Source organism: Canis lupus, chromosome 8, assembly GCF_003254725.2.
Source record: "Canis lupus dingo isolate Sandy chromosome 8, ASM325472v2, whole genome shotgun sequence".
NCBI classification, from domain to species: domain Eukaryota; kingdom Metazoa; phylum Chordata; class Mammalia; order Carnivora; family Canidae; genus Canis; species Canis lupus.
In genome coordinates this window covers 34,039,628-34,058,154 of record NC_064250.1, presented here as the reverse complement: position 1 = coordinate 34,058,154, position 18,527 = coordinate 34,039,628, and the positions used below count along the sequence as shown (strand labels likewise).

The following is an 18,527-nucleotide window of genomic DNA, read 5'->3' as shown; positions in this document are numbered from 1 at the left end:
ACCTACTAGAAAGCCAGAAATGTGAAAATAGCTTCCTCTTAAGTAAGGAATAAAATTTAAAAAGAAGGGATCCCTGGGTGGTGCAGTGGTTTGGCGCCTGCCTTTGGCCCGGGGCGTGATCCTGGAGACCCTGGATTGAATCCCACGTTGGGCTCCTGGTGCTTGGAGGGAGCCTGCTTCTCCCTCTGCCTGTGTCTCTGCCTCTCTCTCTCTCTCTCTCTCTCTCTGTGACTATCATAAATAAATTTTTTAAAAAAATTTAAAAATTTCCAGGGGAAAAAGATGCTCTTGCAAGATTCCCTGACCAAGTTTGCCAGCTCAAAGACTTAACCCATTCTGCATAAGATTTAAATAAATAAATAAATAAATAAATAAATAAATAAATAAATAAATAAGATTTTAATAAATAAATAGATTTTAGGGTTGTTTACCAAAACCAAATTCTAATCACTTTAATGTTCCCTTTCATTAATCACAACCACCACAAAACTCTTTAGGCTACAACTCTACATCCTAGTATCTGCTTATAGCAGTCCCTTTAAAATATAACAGCTAGGTGAACTAGTGATACTTAAGACATTTTTTAATATTTTGGTAACCCTGAAATACTCATCTGTTATACTTAAATATAAAGGTAAATTATTCATTCACCACTTCAGCTGTAATGATTCCAAAGCAGCTGTTATTTACCTGGGCAACAGTCCCCAAATTAAAATAATTCTCTGAATCAGCTCGAGGCTCCATGCTGCTACTCCTTATGTTTAACAGATAGGTTGTAGCAACTCCAAAAAACCACTGTGGGCCAAGGAGTAAATAACCATTTTCAAAAGCATAATTATATACTGTATTTACATTATAGTGAGGGATACAATGATCAGGTAAATAATTAAAAGTTTTGACAAGTCTGAAATGAAACAAAATGATCCCAAGGAAACAAAAGGCACTTTTATGTTACCTCTTGATCAATACACATATGTGTAAAGAATGTTATGTATTTTTTAGTCCCAAAAGAAAAATAGTATAGAAATAAATTATTAGCTCCCTTCTACCTTCTAAGTTAAAGGTTTGCACCTAGAAAAACGTAAAATAAAATTGTGCCAACCCTAAACACTCCTTCCTCAACACTGATAAAGGATTTCTTTGCTTTTAATGACTCTTACTATTATATGACATTTAAGAAACAGAACACAAAAAGCCTATGTGTGTTTTTCAGAGTAGGTAGGGAATTTGGGGGAAGCACATTGATTGGCTCTCCAGTAGGATTCTGCTGGGTCTTTGAATTCCATCCATATAAAAATAAATGGGTCAGTGGATTCTGGTTCTGCCATGGCAGTGTGAGTGCAAAATAACCTAGACATCCTACTGTTTACAATTAAAAACTCTGATAAAAATATGAGGGGGGGCAGGGAACTACCTGAGAACAGTGAAATTAAACAGAAGCAGATGGATTTGGGGGGATGGGTGAGTCTCCCATTTTCTTTCCTCATGCAGCTTTATCCCGAGGGCAGGCCCCAGTGTCAGAGCAGTGTGTGCTATAGGCAGCTAAAATTCCAATAGAAACATGTCTTCCTAGCCATAGGAATTAGGAAATGTTGATCCTGTGGGGTGGGATGAATGGGAGAAATCCCCGATGGGAAAGAAACAGAGAAAGAGGTTCCCCAATTCTGTGTAATGAGCCCTTGGCTCCATCTAACATTTGAGTCAAGCATGCAAGATACAGACTCAAATCAACCTAACAAAGCACTGAGAATTTAAATGAGATATGAACCACCTGCATAAGTCTCAGACTAACCCGTGAACTACATATGTGCAGGACAGACCCAAAATGGCACAGCAAAGGCTTGTATGATTTAACTGAGATGTGAAGGTAAGGAGAACACAAAGGTAAGAACTTAGTTAAGGTCAGAGCTTAACTGGGTTGATTGCTTGCTAAAGCAAAAATATCAATATTCTCCTAGGGATTATTTTTAAAACTAATATAATAATTTAATATACAATATTACACTGACAATGTTCAGGATACAGTCTGAAATTACTTGACAACCAAAGAAAGAGGAAAATGTGACAATTCTTAAGGGAAAAACAATCGATAGAGGACAATCTCAAGATCACCTAAATGGTGAAACTATCAAAGACTTTAAAGGAACCACTATCACTATGCTCCATGAGGTAAAGGAAAACACATTTGAAATGAATGAAATGAAATGAATTTCATTGAAATGAAAATGTTTCTCAGTAGAGAAACAGAAACTAAAAATAACAACAACAAAACACACTCATCTGGAAACTTTAGTACTGAAAAATAGATTATCTAAATTAAAAAAAATTTTTTTTCACTAGTTGGGTCCAATAGCAGAATGTAGATAACAAAGGCAATGAAGATAGATCAATAGTAACTATCCAAACTGAAGAACAAAGAGAAAAGATTGAAAAAAATGAACAGCGGTTTCCAGATCTTTAGAACAATATCAAAAAGCCTAAGACTAGAATTCTAAGAAACCATCACTAAAACAAAGAAATGAAGTTAACAAGGTATAGAGCTCAAGCTTAATATATAATATCAATTGTATTCTTTTAGTCCACCAGCAATTGGAAAGTAAAATTTACAAAACTTCTATTTATAGTATCACCGAAAGTCTTAAAATACATAGTAATAAATATAGCAAAAGATAACCAAGACTTCTACACTAAAAGCTAGAAAACAGGGATACCTGGGTGGCTCAGTGGTTGAGCATCTGCCTTCAACTCAGGGCGTGATCCTGGAGTTCTGAGATTGAGTCTTGCATCAGAACCTGCTTCTCCCTCTGCCTATGTGTGTGTGTGTGTGTGTCATGAATAAATTTTTAAAAAATCAGTTTGGAAAATGTTTTTGTAATTTCTTAAAATGTTAAACATATACCCACCACAAAACCAAGGAATTCCATTCCTGGGCATTTAGTTAAAAGAAACAAAGACATCTGTCCCCACAAAGACCTGTACATGAATATTCTTCACAGTTTTATTTGGAATAACCTCAAACTGGAAATAACCCAAATGTCCAACAACAAGTAAATAGGATAAACAAACTGTTATATATCTACATAAAAGAATACAACTCAGCAACAAAAAAAGGAATGAACTATTGAGACATGACATAGCATGGAAGAATCTAAAAATCATGTGGAATGAAAAATTCAGGCCAAAAAAAAGAGTATACGACAAAGTCATCTATACTGATAGAAAACTAATCAGTGGTTGCCTAGGGAAAGTTGTAGAGGGAGAGATGGATTACAAAAGGTATCAAGGAAACTTTTGACCATGATAGAAATGTTTGTTATATTGATTGTGGTGGTTACATAGTGGTTGCATGTCAAAACTGTTTAAATTGTACAGTTCAAATATGTACATTTTACTGGACTTCAATTGCACCTCAAAATTGTACCAAAAAATAAGAGGGGGAAGGGATAATCCAACTTATTGACAAAGGCAATGAGCAGTTCTATGCTTCTAGCCATATGGTGAACTGGATAACCTAATTGTCTCACTGTAAAACAGAAATGATTGGTAAACTATTAACAAACATCCTCTTAAGTATGTATTGACTTTACTAGAAAGAAAGTCACACAAGTTTGGCCCACCTTTAAAGAGTAAGGGGGAAAGGTTGCTGGTCTTTTAAGCAAGGGACTTTGGTTTAGACCGGCACTTACCAACAAGAACTTGGCTTGGATTTGCAACTGAGACTTTCTCAAATCCCTGAAATCAATGAAGGGCTACACACTCAGTAAAAGGTTGGTCCAAGGAAACATTCCTCTTGCTAGCCCAGGATAAAAATAAGGAAGCTCTTCTGCTTTGAGAAAAGTCTCCTCTAAGAACATGTAACCACAGCCTATCCTCATGTTGGCTCAGGATTTTAATATATAATACGTCTATAGTCAGGTAACCCAAAGTAAAGTAATTAATCTAAAAGGTGGTCCAGAGGCACCTGGCTGGCTCAGTCAGAAGAGTATGTGACTCTTGGGCAGCCCGAGTGGCTCAGCGGTTTAGCACCGCCTTCAGCCCAGCGTGTGATCCTGGAGTCCTGGGATTGAGTCCCACGTCAGGATCCCTGCATGGATCCTGCTTCTCCCTCTGCCCGTGTCTTTGCCTCTCTCTCTCTCTCTCTCTCTCTCTCTGTGTCTTATGAATGAATAAATAAAAAATCTTAAAAAAAAGAAGAGTATGTGACTCTTGATCTCGGGGTTGTGAGTTTGAGCTCCACATTGGGTGTAGAGATTACTAAAAAGAAATAAATAAACTTTTAAAACATAAGAAAAATTAAAAAAAAAAAAAAAAAAAAAAAAAAGGTAGTCCAGGCTGAAAATGTCCCTGAAGCACCTGGCAGAAGAAAAAAAAACCACAAAGCTTCTCAGTGTGGTAAAATCCTAAATCAAGCCTCACGGGATTCCTTCAATAATCCCCCAATAATAAGTGAGCTCACGATACAAAATAACAAAATCTATTGGAAACCTAGAAAGGCAATATGTGTGCAAAGGTATAGCACTTGTGTTGACATTTTTTTGCTAAATATTAGAATTTTTCTAAACAAACTAGTAGCCCATAAAATCTAGTGTCTTTTTCTCAATGAAGACACAATTGGAACCCCATTAAAAAGAATTAGGAATTATATCTACTATACAGGTCCATGAAATGAAGGTAGTAAATTACAGAATAATACATATAGATTGAGCCTTCATTTTGAATAAAAAATATAAAAGTTCTATATTTGTATGTGCATATAAAAGAATATGGAGGGACGCCTGGGTGGCTCAGTGGTTGAACGTCTGCCTTTGGCTGAGGTAGTGATCCTGGGGTCCTGGGATCAAGTCCTGCATCAGGCTCCCCACAGGGAGCCTGCTTCTCCCTCTGCCTGTGTCTCTGCCTCTCTCTGTGTGTCTCTCATGAAAAAATAAAACCTTTAAAAAAAAAAAAAAAAGAATATGGAAATATATACACCAAACTAGTGAGAGTGGGATTTGAGGGGGATTAGCAGAGAATTTAAACACCTATGCTTTGTTCAGATATATTTTTTTCTGACAATATTTGTAATTTATTTCAATAAAGGAAAACATTTTAAAGAGGTTTTTTTTTTTTGTCGTTTGTAACAATGGCCGTTATTTTGTCACCAAAAATAATGAACAAAACCCAACTTTCCAAGTGCAGTACAGATGCTAGCTACACCGAAGTGAAGCAATGGACAGAGGAAGACACAGGGTTCTTTGAAAATCCTGTTTTTCACGCTTTTCTTCATTTGGCATTGTCACCTAAAATGTAATTATTCAGAAGCTGGTTTTCAGAAAGCATCCCCTTCTGAGAATAATGCTCATTGAGAACAACTTGGAAATGATTCAAGAACTGACTGCAGGTCACAGTTGCCATAAACAATAAACTTTATAGCCTGGCCCCAAAGAGATTGGATCATGGTATTACAAAAGATGCAGAGATCATCCCCTTGCTTGTGCTTGACTTAATCAGGTAGTCAAATTCTAGTCCAAACAAAATGACTGGTTGCATATAAAAACAAATGAATAGCAAAAGACTAACGGTTTGAAGAACTGAGTTGTCTGAGAGGTCGCTAAAAAGATGTCTCATTTAAAAAAGAAACAAGATGTCTTACCTTTATAGGCATGGAGAAATCACTTGCTATGTTCCAAAGTTAAAAACCTCAGAGATAGGTATAGATGAGTATAGGAAAAGAAAATTTCTAAGACAACATTTAAAAAATGGTTAAGGAATTTTTGTTGCATTTAAATTTAGCATCTGAAAAATTAATTATAATTAAGTACATTTCATAGTAAATATGAGATTGGGCGGGCTGATTCCAGTTTCCTTTTAACAAAATTTATCCTCCCATTGGCCAAATTTGGGACATGTTGAGCATCAAGAACAAACAATAACTATGATTATTAAATATCAAATGAATAAACATCCATGATTCCATTGTGATGTTCAAAAAAGAAAAAGGGGTGTTATCAACAATAGCCAAACTATGGAGAGAGCCCAAATGTCCATCAAAAGATGAATAAAGATTAGCTATAATGGATATATACAATGAAATATTACTCAAGTAATGTTATTTGAATATTACTTTAAAAAAGAAATCTTGCCATTTGCAATGTGAATGAACTAGAGGATATTATGCTAAGTGAAATAAGTCAGTGAGAGAAAGATAAATACCATATGATCTCACTCATATGTGGAATTTAAGAAAGAAAACAGATGGTCATACAGGAAGGAGGAAAGGAGAAAAAGGAGAGAGGGAAACAAACCATAAGAGACTCAACATAAGAGAACAGAGTCAAAAAAAAAAAAAAAAAAAGAGAACAGAGTCGATGGGAGGGAGTTGGAGGGGATGGACTAGGTGGGTGATAGGTATTAAAGAGGACACTTGTGACGAGCACTGGGCGTCGTATGTAAGTGATCAATCACTGAATTCTACTCCAGAAACCAATATTGCACTGTATGTTAACCAAAATTTAAACTAAAAAAAAAAAAAGAAAAAGGGGGAAAAATAAGGAAAGCTATTTTTTTTTTTTGAAGAATGTAGAAGATATTTAGAAAACCATCATTTTGAATTCCCAAAGCAATAATTGGTTTAGGCAAGATTCAGCAGTGTAAGCTAAAGCCATTAAGTGGAAAGTTGTGAAGAATATCCACACAATACTGAAGAATCACCCACAAATAATTACCATTTGCAAAGAGAAATTTTATAATGGAGAAATCACTGCTCACCCACTTAACCAAGGGATCACTCTTAAATTCAGTAATAGCAGGGCATCCTGATCTTATGTTTCTTAATGTGAAGCAATAAAAACACACAAGATCACTAGTGAAATCTTGTCAAGAATGTTTAGCCTGGGGCACCTGGGTTCAGTGGTTGAGCATCTGCCTTTGGCTCAGGTTGTGATCCCCGGGTCCTGGGAGGGAGTCCCGCATCTGGCTCCTCACAGGGAGCCTGCTTCTCCCTCTGCCTATGTCTCTGCCTCTCTCTGTATGTCTCTCATGAATAAATAAATAAAATCTTAAAAAAGAAAGAAAGAATGTTTAACCTGAATCTAATCAAGCCTTAACACAACTTACAGGAAATAGAAGGACTAGGTGTTAAAACACAGTATAAGGAACCAACCAAATCCAGATTGTGGGCCCTGCTATGAGACAACTGTCCGGACTTCAAAAACACAATGTCATGTTTAAGAAATGTGGGGAGACTAAACTAAAAAGACTATAAAGATCTACAACCAAATGCCACATACTAACTGAATCCTGGTGAGGAAAAGGGAAGAAGATGCTGTTAAAAAATTCTGAAACAAATTGGAAAATTTGAATAGAAATTAAGTATTTAATGATATTAAGAATTATTGTCAGTTTTCCTTAGGTATGATCATGATGTAGTTCTATACAGAATTTCCTTATTCTTAGGAAATACATGCTTAAGTGTTGAGATGAAACATCAAGATGCCTGAAATTTACTCTAAAATGGTACAGCAGTGTGGTGGAGGGAGGATTGCCAAAATCTGTCCTTAACCATCAAAACCAGTAATATGGTTTAACCTAATACATATGTAAAGAGAGTTAAAGCAAGTGTTAGCAATTGTTAGCAACTGTTGAATCTGGGTGTTGGCTATACAGGTGTTTACTGCACCATCATTTCAACTTTTCCATGTCGGAAATTCTTTTATACTGCAGAGTTGGGGGACGGGGAAGACTCTTTTCTGAAATATTTTCCTTAGAAGACATCTACCAAATTTACCTTAAATTTTAAAGAAGTATCTTATCTATTCTAAAGAAGTGGTTTGCTTTTCCTCATTTGTTTACTTACCATCCATTTAAAGCCTTTGCCTAAAGCTTGCTTTAATTATTGCAAATATTCTAATGCTAGAATTGAAAACCCAAAATAATCAGCACAAGATTTATGTAACTGGTTTTATATCCAAACAACAAACTTAACAGCAGTAAAACAAATTGTTTATTACAGCATAAAATGTGTTATATTAAATTTACACAATGATATATAAAAACACATACTGTTTATATCATACAGTAATTTAACATCCATAGAAATATCAAAACAAATACTACTCATGCACAAAACATGCATATATTGGTATAAAAAACAATTTACACAATACTGCTTACCAAAACAAATTTTTTTTTTTTTTTTTTTTTTAAAAAAAGCCCTTCCAGACAGGGTCAGTGATCCAATCTGGACTGGATTGCACTAAAATGTTTGGGCCAATGCTTAGGTGGCACCATACTCAGTGAGCAATTCTGGGCTTGGAGTTACACTCAAGGGTTATTTCATTAGGAGTGAATTTCTAAGTACCCAAGGACCAAAATTTACCCCAAAGGCAAGTCCTTCCAAGAAGAAATGGCTGGATCTGCTGCAAATTACGGAGGAAGAGAAAGGCATCAAAATGTTGGCTAATTGGCCCAGAAAGGGTTATGTAACCAGGGCCTAGGCACCAAGTGTGGCAAAAGTTTGAGTGAATCCTTTTACAGTTATTACCAGCATCCTACCCAGAGGTCACCAGCTCTGGATTCAGGGTCTGGTCTTCAAGTTCTGAGTCCAGTAAACCAAACAGTTCTGAGAAGAAAATAGAATGGGGATACATCTAAGAAAGGGGGACTATATAAAAAATTACAGAAAACAATGACTGTCCATCGTACCTACTTCACACAATTGCATGTGATGCCTCTCGATGGGGAAACCCTCATGGAGACACAGCCCTAGAGAACCAAGAAGCAATGTATGTCTAAATTCCATCCACCTGACCTTCGGATCAAAAGGCCCCATCCCAGCAAGCCTTGAACACCGAAACCTGTGCCTTCACGGATGCTCAGAGAATTTCCAAGAAGAGTCACCTGATACCACAAAAGTCATTCACTATCACCAGCATTAAAAACCCAGTATTGACTCCTAGCCAGCAAAACATTCTTTACCTTCCACGAAAGGCACTAGTATCCCTACAGGATGAAGACGAGACAAAGCACCTCCAGTTTATCTCAACAAAAGAAAAGCATTCCGTGGAACTGTTACACACACACACACACACACACACACGCACGCGCACGCACAAATAAGACGCCACCTTTTCCTCTATTAAACTAGAAAACACCCCACCCTCCACCCCCACCCCTCCCCCTCCCCGGGGCGTGGGGCGCTCCTCAAACAGTCGTCATGAGCTTCAGGGAGCCCGACCGGAAGCGGAGGATTTTCTTCTTGAGGTTATGCGAGGCCTTAATTTTGACAAAGGTCTTGGTGGGGTTGCCGTGGAGGTCCGGGGCTGCGACCGCCGGGATGGGGAGGGTCTGCACGAACTGGGACCAAATCAGGCCCCCGCTTTCCTCGGAGTCGCTGGAGCTCGTGCTGTCGCCCGCGAAGTCCCCGTCGCTCACGCTCGACTCGCTGTCCCCGAAGCAGTTGGTGGTGTAGTTGCTGCGCTCGTCCTCGCTGGTGTCGAGCACCGTGGAGTGGAAGAGGGACTCGCACTCGGCCGAGTACTCGGAGTCGCTGGCCGCGTAGGCGTAGGGGCTGCTGTAGGGCAGCGGCGCGGCGGCGGGGAACAGCCCCACGTGCTCGCGCCGCCGCCGCGACCTGCGCAGGGCTTCCTCCAGCGAGACCTCGGCGGCCGAGCGCCACCGCCGCGAGTCGGCTCGCTTGTGCCTGGGCTTGGCCACCAGCGTCTCCCGGCCGTGGCCGTGGCCGTGCGCCCTGGCCCCCGCCGCCCGCTGGCCCGCACCCAGCCCGCGGCACGGCGCCCCCGCCTCGGGCTGGCCGCCCCCGCCCTTCCGCCCCCGGGACGAGGCCTTCCGGGGCCTCTTGTTTGTGTCCGCGTCGTCGGGGAAGCGGCACTTCTTGCCGGCCGCGCGGCTCTTCTCCCTCGCGGGCGGCAGCGCCCCGTCGGGCGCGTGGAGACCCTGCGCCCCCCGGTGCCTCGGGGCCGAGCGCGGGGCGGCGGGGGGCCGGGCGCCGCGGTGGGGCCGGGCGGCCGCCGCCTGCAGGCCCGGGGCCGACGGCGCCCTGGCCGGGGACCCGTCCTCCAGGCTTTGGGAGGAGGAGCCCTCGCTCTTGAAATCCAGCGCCGGCCGCTCCTCCAGCGCGAAAGCTGAAGACGGCGGCGGCGCGGCGGGCGCGGCGGGTGCAGCGGGTGCAGCGGGTGCAGCGGGTGCCGGAGAGGGCGCTGCTGCCGGGGCCGGCTGCAGGCCGCCTTTCTGGGACACCTTTCTCAGTGGCTGGACGACTCTGTTCTCCTGCGGCGGGGCGGGGCCCCTCCCGGGGCTCTCCTTCGGAGAGGCGGCTAGGACCTGAACGCCGTCCTTGGGGGACTCCCCTGTCGCAGCCGTGGGACACCGGGCGTGTTCCTGGGAAGCTGGCTTGGCGTTTTTGGGCAGATGCTTGCTTGGGAGTTCAGGGGCAGCGGCTGGCGAGCAGGCCTCCGGCGGGGACAGCAACCTCTTGCTCTCCAGTGGTTCTGCCTTTGCTTCTTTTGACCACTGCTTCAGTGGGGAGAATGTCCCGTTGTCCAAACAGGGGATTCCGCCAGAGGGCAAAAGCACCTGTTTAGAATTCTTAAGGTTCCCGCTGTTGCCCTGTGAGACGCCCCCAGTCACTCTGACACAGACGCTCCCGTTCCTCAGAAGACCCTTCGTGGGATCAGCACTCACGCTGGTTCTTGGTTTGTTGGTCCTTACAGGGTGTGTTTTTTTCTGCACCAGGCTCAGAATGTAGCCATCCATTCTCTTACTGGATGAAGGGTGGGGAGCAGACCACAAACTACCTGGAGACGGTAAGGAAGTGTCTGTCTTCATGGCGTCCAGCTCAGATCCAACGCAAATGTCACTGGCATGGTTACCAAGCCTCTCCTCTTCCCTCAGAGGGTTGCCCGTCAGGCAAAGGAGAAACATTGGACTCTGCACCGCCACGGCATGAAGTGGACTGGGATAGCGATAGACATCATTCCCGTTTTTAGACACCAGATCACACTGGTACTTGGGATTCACATCTGCAATGACACCAAGGGAATTAAATTGTGATGTAGAGGAGGAATGGCACACTGCCCCTGAGGCCTGGTCTTCACAGTGGCCTTCTTTACTTTCCAACCATCCTATGAGATCTGAAAAACATTTAAAGGTACACTCTGAAGAAATGAATTAGCCATCAGCTTGACTCAGGCCAATTTCTACGAAAACAAATTCATGGGTAGAGAGAATGGTAAAGAATCAACAACTATTCTTACAAGCTACTGTACATACAGTACATACAGTCCATACTTCTGGATAAGGGAAGAAATATTTAACAAAGAACTTTGTAACAAGAAATGATATATCCTAAAATATTGAGCCATTAAAAATACTTTCAAACTATTGAATAATATGGGGGAAATGCTTTAAAGTTTAGGGAAAATCATGATATAATACCAGACTATGATGATAATTTTATTAACTGTATGTATGCAAAGAAATAAGTCTGAGATGAAGCACACCAAGATGCCAACAGTTGCATGACAGTGTAGTGAGAAAACAGGTGAGATTTACTTCTTTATTTTCTATTTTCTAAGTTTTCAGTAAGTATGCACTGCATTTAGAACTGGAAAAAAAAACACACTTTTTGAGTCATTCTTTCTCTGAGCTACTCTTTCTGTGTTTTACTCCTGGTTTCCTTTTGAAATATTGCAGATAAACTGTACTTTCTGGGAGCTTTCTCCTCATTTTCTATTTTCTTAGACCTAGTTCTTAATGACATATGTTCAAGTATAACTGTCAATTGGAAATTCAAAGAAACTGATCAAATTTCAATGGAGACCAACCAAATATAAATAATAATCACCTTATATTTTCAATAATGACACTAAAAAACGAAACAATATTTTTAAATAGGAAAGAATTCTTGATAAGGTTTTAAAAGATTGAATTGTATTAATGAATAAATTTTCCATATCTCAAAACATAGATGCCAAAATACAATGAAATCAAGCTTTCTTGCTTAATTAAATGATTTTGATGTCTTACCTTGGTGACTATTATAAATATCAAATCCCCTTAATGAACTTCAGCTAAGGAAAATCATAGTTTCTATTACTATTTAATATATCCTATATTTTATTTACTCAAATATTGAAAACCTACTATGTACCAGAATCTATGTAAATTGGTTAATTTAAGGGAAAGCTCCATGACATTCGATGATGATTAGCATCCCTGGGGGAAAATACAGTCTGGACCCAGAAATAATATGATTCATTTGTAAAGAAAAGATTTTTCTACAAATGCTGTGTCTTTACCTCCCACCTCCACTCTTAATAAATAACTAATTGTAAGAAAGGGAATCTTTTCTAGCTAATATCATTGCCCAGCCCCCCTCCTCCACTACTCTATCTTTGCCCTACATTTAAAACATTGCCCTACATTTACCTATATTTTACTGTTCTGTCCCTGTTCCCTACTTAGAGTTAAGGAACAAGACAGACATCTCAGTCCCCAAGGCCCAGTACAACTGTCTCAATTATGTGAAGATGTGGCATTTGGGAGATCAGGGGTCTGTCTTCAAGGAAAACCTATACCAAAGTGCCTTTAATGGGTTTTAAAGCTTCCCTCTGAAACCAGATCTGCAGAGTGAAGGGAAACAATTACCAATGAACTTGAAGCCTAGACACTCTAGGTAACACAGATTTGTGCTTCCCCAAATGATTACTGCTGACAGCACACAGTACAAACACAAAGAAAACAGCCAGTTAGCAGCCTCAGTTATTTGGCTTTATTTCTGCATTGCTTAGATCTCAAAAATTCACCCTTCCTCCCAAGTGGAGGACACAGAGAAGAGAAACCGAGAGTGCAATGACTTGTGCTGCACCTACAGCTCCTCTCCATGTTTTCTCTGCTCTTCTGAGGAACCAGAGTAAAAGAATGAAGAAAGGAGTCCCAAGTTTCAGCAACAACTCTGCCATTCAGCAAATGAGGAGCTTCTGACGAGCTGATTTATAAAACCAAATTCCTCCTCTGTTCAATGAGAAGGTCGAACACAAAGATTTCTGAATTCCTTGGTGTGGTGGAAAAAACTAGGACCTGACAGTTAGTCCTGAGCTTGAATCCTGCCTCTACTTCTCACTAGCTCTGTAACCTTAGACAATTAACCTAACCTCACTAGACCTTATTTTTCTGAGACATATAATGGAGCTAACGATACTTGCACACCCTATAGAACTACCAGGAGGATCCAAAGGAGGTCAAGGTATGCAGAGCATCCAGTACAGTGACATACAGTGGAAATGCAGAAACTCTTCCAATACCAACAACAGCAAGACTCTCTCCGGAGGTCACTGCAAGGAAGGTCCAAAATGAGGGACCGTGGCACATGGCTCAGGGGAATCTCATCCCACCCACCTGCCAGAAGAAAAGACAGCTGCCATCGTACAAGCAGTCTAGATAACCTGGGGAGGGGGAGAGGGGAGGGCGGGCACTGCTCCCTGAAGTACCAATCAGTCTGGCAGATACATTTAATTTAGTGTAAGCCTGAGCTTTAAATGATTAAAAAAAAAAAAAAGATCCAAAGTGCTTTTCAAAAGAAAATGCAAACAAGTTAAACTAACAGCAAAGGCTCACAAACAGAGCACCAAAACCTGTAATATTGGGACAGGATTTCTAACAATAAGCTATCTTACCACCATCAGCTAACTGTTACCCAAAGAGGATTTGAATAGTGGTCATTGTGGTTCTAGATCAACTATGTCATGAAATGTAGCACATTGATGAAATTCTCTGACCTTTTGTTTTTCTACCAATAGAAGGGGTTCTGGAGCTAGATAATCTTTAAGAGCCTTTGACCCCCTTCCAGTTAAAAATGTCTATCAATTCTGAAAAGTCTTACCTCCAGATTTGGGGCAACCATCTGAGATAGTCAAGGTTGCCTCCAAGGGGCTGCAAAAACAGGTGCTGGAATGACAACTCGATAAACACTCACTGAAGACCGAGTTAGAGGAATTGGAAAGGGATCCTGAAGCCCCATCACTCAGCTCATAAAACCCTACAAATAAAAACACCATTTGGAATTAAGATCATGTCAAGCAATATACACATTTGTGCTTAAAAAGAAAAGGGTTAATCAACTAGGAAAGATAGGAAAGGGAGGCTTGCTTGGGTGGAAGGTGGAGGGGGGCACAATTTTGGTCCACTGGATTTAGTGTTGTGACTGTATGATTTTATTTCAAGCAACTCTTAGGAAAAGGCAAAGAGCCCATATCTATGGATACATTTCAAAGTTACTCTCACTCTCAAATTAACCTTCCTCCTCCTTGACCCCACCTTTAAAGATGTGCAAGGAAAGAGACTTAGGTCTGTCAAAGCCTCAACTTCATCACAAATGTTTCAAAAAAGAATAATTTGAAGAAAAAAAAATCTAGTTAAGGAGCCAAATGGCTTAAAAGAAAGAAAAAAAAAAAAACTTTTGAAGTGGTCTCAGGAAGCTGAAGTGTGACAAATTTTCTAGCCCAGTTCTGACTTTCTCAAGTTTCAAAGGAGGACTGCTCTTCCAGAAATTTGAATAGAAGCTTTTATTTTTAAACTCAGGGGACTCCAGTCAGATCAATCTCATTATTAAAAATTTTTTCATCTGGTTTTATTTCCCTCTCATACAACTGAATGGCAGACTGCTTTTTTTTTTTTTTTTTTTTTTTAATCCTCTTTGCACTAGAAACAAACTCCATTGCCATTTGCAGGTCTGGGAATGTTAAACACTGGGGGCTGAAGTAGAACTTGAGTGCAGAATGCTGTCCTTGTGCTCACTTACTCACCTGAGCTGGGCCGACTATCTGTCTCCAGGTGCTCTTCAGATGTCTTTTCTACATCCAGTCTAAGGTCGCTTATCTGCTTGTCAAGTTCTTGCAACTGATTCAACAAACCAGCATCTCTTCTCCGCAAACAATTCTGATTAGGAAGAAACACAGAAAAGAAAAATGAACACATGTTTGGTCACAAAGAACCAGAAAGTCTGCTCTTAGGCTTCAAATTACCATTTGGAGAGTTCACTAAATCTTCCAAAACCAAAATCTTACTGGATGACCTGAAAAAAAATTGTTTTAATCTTCAAGAATATGTCCTATTGTTTAGTTTTACTTCCTTACATTTTGTGGTGCTATAGTTTCTTAATAAAAACAGGACTTGCTTTTTGTTTCAATGAATATATGCAAACTCACTTTTTATAGGTAAGGACAAGAAAACGAGATTTTAAAAAAAGATCCTCTGCATACAGCCAATTTTTTACAAAACCGTACTTCACAGTAGACTCTTTAATTTGAAGTCAGAGTGTAAGATATTTCCTACAATACACTATACTCTTACTTAGGTGAGATTTTCTGGCCAAATGTCCCACAGAGTTTTGTTTTCTATTAGCTGCTTTGTGGGGTTTAATCAGTCTTAGGGCCTTTGAAAGTGAGAAACTAATACTAATAGCCAGTGCCAAGTATAATGTGAGCTGGCAAAATCCAAAACCCTCAAGGGAAGGTCCATCAAGATTTGAACACAACTCGGGTTTCCAAGGGTGACAGATCTGTAGCGCTAACTCACACCGCCACCTAGTGCTTCCTATTGCTGGGAAAGCAAAAGAACTCCAAAGGCATCTGGTTCAAATCATGAATGCCAAGTCTACAAATGAAAATAGTACCACAAAACGCTGGGCTGAAATTCTCCTGACATGCTGTCTTGCTCCCCTCCAGGGGACAACAGGAATGTGCCACTCACAATCTTGAAACTCGTGAAGAGAAAAAGGTGCTATTGAACAAGACAATGCATAAAACGTCAACGACCAGGCATTACTGGCAGGAATGAACTCACATCCATGTTACATACAGACCTGGTCTACTTCCAAAGAAACAGGAAAACGCCAAAACAGGTATTGCATGAACCAGGGCACATCTTCAAGAAAAAACAGATGCAAAGGAGTATCTATTCCAGTCCTGTCTGTCCCTTGGTTTTAAAAGCTTGTAGACACAAACCGTACATGCCTGTTTGCTAGAATGAGTTTCTCCAGGAAAAAGGAACCAAAGTAAAACCCCTTTGATGCCGAGAGAGAGAAGGAGGAGAGAGAAAAATTAATCTGAAAAAGAGAGAATACAAGAAACCCCCTTGACAAATAACCACATGGCATCACCTATGTTCACTCTTGCAGGAGGGGCATTATCTAGCATGTGTCCGGTCTCAGACAGTATCACATGGTCAGAAAAAGCTTGCTTTTTTTTTTTTTTTCCTCTCTGTTTTCAAAACTACATTTTTGAGGTCACCATAACAAAGCTGCCGCCATTATTCTGAGGCGGGGTCAAAAGCTGCTCATCAATACATTAAGCGCCAAAGTTCTTGTTCTTCCCCATGAACGCAGATGGCATAGAACGGCTGAGCCACGGACGGAGGTACATGCTGCCCAGGAGCAGGTTCTCTCTTCCCCCACCTCCACCACCAGTCACATGAAACAGGAGAGGACGGGGCACTCGCTCCAGCCAAATTTCTATCATTTGCGTGTTTTCGCCGTGCCTCATACAAAGGGCTTCTATTTGAAATCAGGCGCAGCCCAGGCCAAGGCTGGCGCGCCGAGAGCCCCGGGAGGGCCAGGGCCCCCTCCGCGCGCTTCCGCGTAATCGTAAAATTCGGCATCGGACAGTTAACCCCGCCACCAGCCCCCTCCCCGGCTTTTGTCCCCTCTCGGCGGGAGGACGTGGAGCTAAGACACCCCCCCCCCCCCAAACGAGATGGCATTTTAAAGGAGGGCTTGCAGACACTCGGGGCGAGGGCGCTGCGTTCGTCTAACTGGAGACCCTGAAGGTTACGGCCCGGCGACTCCGAGAATCCGAAGGCAGCGCCGCCAGCCGTCCTGGCAACCCGCGCGGGGTCGCCCCCTGACACAAAGCGGGCACCCGCCACACACGCGTGGGCGCCCGCGGCCCGCGCAGGAAGGGGGAGGGTCCCGGAGCCCGGAGAGCCAAGCCGGGGGCACTCTGGCGCCCACCCCCAGACCACCTACCCGAATCCCGGCCCCTGTGCGGGGACAGCCGTGCCTCTACCTCCAGGCACGACCTACCAATTGCTTCCGCAGCAGCAAGATGTTCTCCTCCAGGAACTTCTCCTCCAGGCGGCTGCGCTGCGCCGCCTCCGCCGGCAGCTCCCCAGCGCGGGGCGCCGCGACGCCTGCACCCCCGGCGCCGCGCAGGGCGCCCCGCACCAGCAGCTCCTGGCGCTGGCGCAGGTACTCCAGCTCCGCCAGCCCGGCCAGCGTGGCCTCCTGCCGCTCCCTGGTGCGCTGCCGCTCCGTGTCCGCCTCGCCCTTCTCCCGCCAGCGCCCCTCGGGCTCCGCCGCGCGCTGCTCGCCCCGGCCCGGCGCCTGCGGCTCCAGCTCCCTCGCCGGCCCGGCCGCGCTCGGCTTCATGGCCCCCACCCTTGCAGCGAGCACCCGCCACCGCAGCCGGGCCGCCCGGGACGGAGCAGCGCGGGCTAGGGCTGCCGCGGCCGCGGGCTCATGCCGCCCTGAGACGGGGCCCTGAGACGGGGCGCGGCGACGGCGCGGCCGCCAGAAGCGCTCGGGACCCGCTCGCGGCCGCGGGCTGCAGCCGTCCGGGCCCGGGCGGCGCCGTCCGCTGTCGCCGCGCCGCCCCCGCCGCGGCCCCGCAGCTGATAACGCCCTGCCCGGCGCTACGTCACGCGCGGCGGCCCGGCCACCCCCCCCCCCCCGCGCCCGCCTCCCTCCCGCCTCCCGCCTCCCGCCTCCGCTCCGAGGCCCGCTCCCCCGGGCGTCCCCCTCTCCTGTCGGGGGCGCCGGCCTCCTCCAAGCTCGGCCCTGCTGCTCCTCCCCCTCCCCTCCCCCGCTCTTCCCGCGGCGGGCCTCCTCGCCCCCTTTTCGGGTTTACGGCACCCAATTTTTGCCTCGTTCCCTATTGGTCCCTTTGCCTCGCACAAAGCGCGGGGCGAGCGCCCGGAGCCCCAGCATCCTGCTCCAGTCGGCCTCGCCCGCCGGCAGGGTCGCGGAGGGACGCGGCGCTGGGGCTCCCCGGAGAACTTTCTGAAACTCGACCGACTGGCAGCGCACAGCCTTAACCCTTTCCCCCACGGCCGCCGTTCACAGCCGCTCACGCCGATTTAGGTCCCTTTCACCTTGCCAAGCCGGGTACTCCGAGCGCCTTCAAAGGCCGTTTCCGCGGCTTTGGTGTCTTTGGCTCCGCTCTGCAAAGGCAGGCACTAAATACCGTGCAATGTTCAAAAGCTGTCTAACTCTTAGTTTCGTGGCTTGCTGATTTATTATTTTTTTATTTATTTATTTATTTATTTATTTATTTATTTATTTATTTCAGAAGGCAGATACAATTAGGCAGGAGGATGTCGCTGTAAAGCAAGCGGTTGCAGCAATTCGGGGTTTCATGCTTGCGCGCGCGCCTGCGCGCCTTGGTTTTTGTTTGAATTTTTTTTTTTTTTTTTTATTGTTGTTATTTGCTATCTTGGGCAAACCACAAGAGCTCGGACTCTGAAACCAGACTGTC

At 43.7% G+C, this 18,527-nt stretch overlaps 1 protein-coding gene across 2 annotated transcripts; it reads right to left on the bottom strand.

The window, feature by feature from the left end:
* Nucleotides 1-7,958: 7,958 nt before the first annotated feature.
* Nucleotides 7,959-17,473, bottom strand: DACT1 (dishevelled binding antagonist of beta catenin 1). 2 transcript variants are annotated; one of them, XM_025443227.3, is made up of 4 exons: nucleotides 17,078-17,473; nucleotides 14,802-14,934; nucleotides 13,880-14,035; nucleotides 7,959-11,129 (listed from the first exon to the last, which is right to left on the bottom strand). In XM_025443227.3, the coding sequence occupies exons 1-4, from the start codon at nucleotides 17,420-17,422 to the stop codon at nucleotides 9,181-9,183; spliced, it is 2,583 nt and encodes an 860-aa protein (XP_025299012.1). In that variant the 5' UTR covers nucleotides 17,423-17,473; the 3' UTR covers nucleotides 7,959-9,180. The 2 variants fall into 2 exon arrangements, with proteins under 2 accessions (XP_025299012.1, XP_025299013.1); XM_025443228.3 differs by having other exon boundaries at nucleotides 7,959-11,018; nucleotides 17,078-17,469.
* Nucleotides 17,474-18,527: the final 1,054 nt, after the last annotated feature.

What these genes read in the sequence shown, in the direction of transcription:
- DACT1 (XM_025443227.3), bottom strand. Translation starts at nt 17,422, where the DNA reads ATGAAGCCGAGCGCGGCCGGGCCGGCGAGGGAGCTGGAGCCGCAGGCG. An exon ending in TGCTGCTGCGGAAGCAATTG is followed by an intron (nt 14,935 to 17,077) that starts GTAGGTCGTGCC and finishes CTTCCTAATCAG; the next exon opens with AATTGTTTGCGGAGAAGAGA. An exon ending in TGGTTGCCCCAAATCTGGAG is followed by an intron (nt 11,130 to 13,879) that starts GTAAGACTTTTC and finishes AATGTTTTTCAG; the next exon opens with ATCTCATAGGATGGTTGGAA.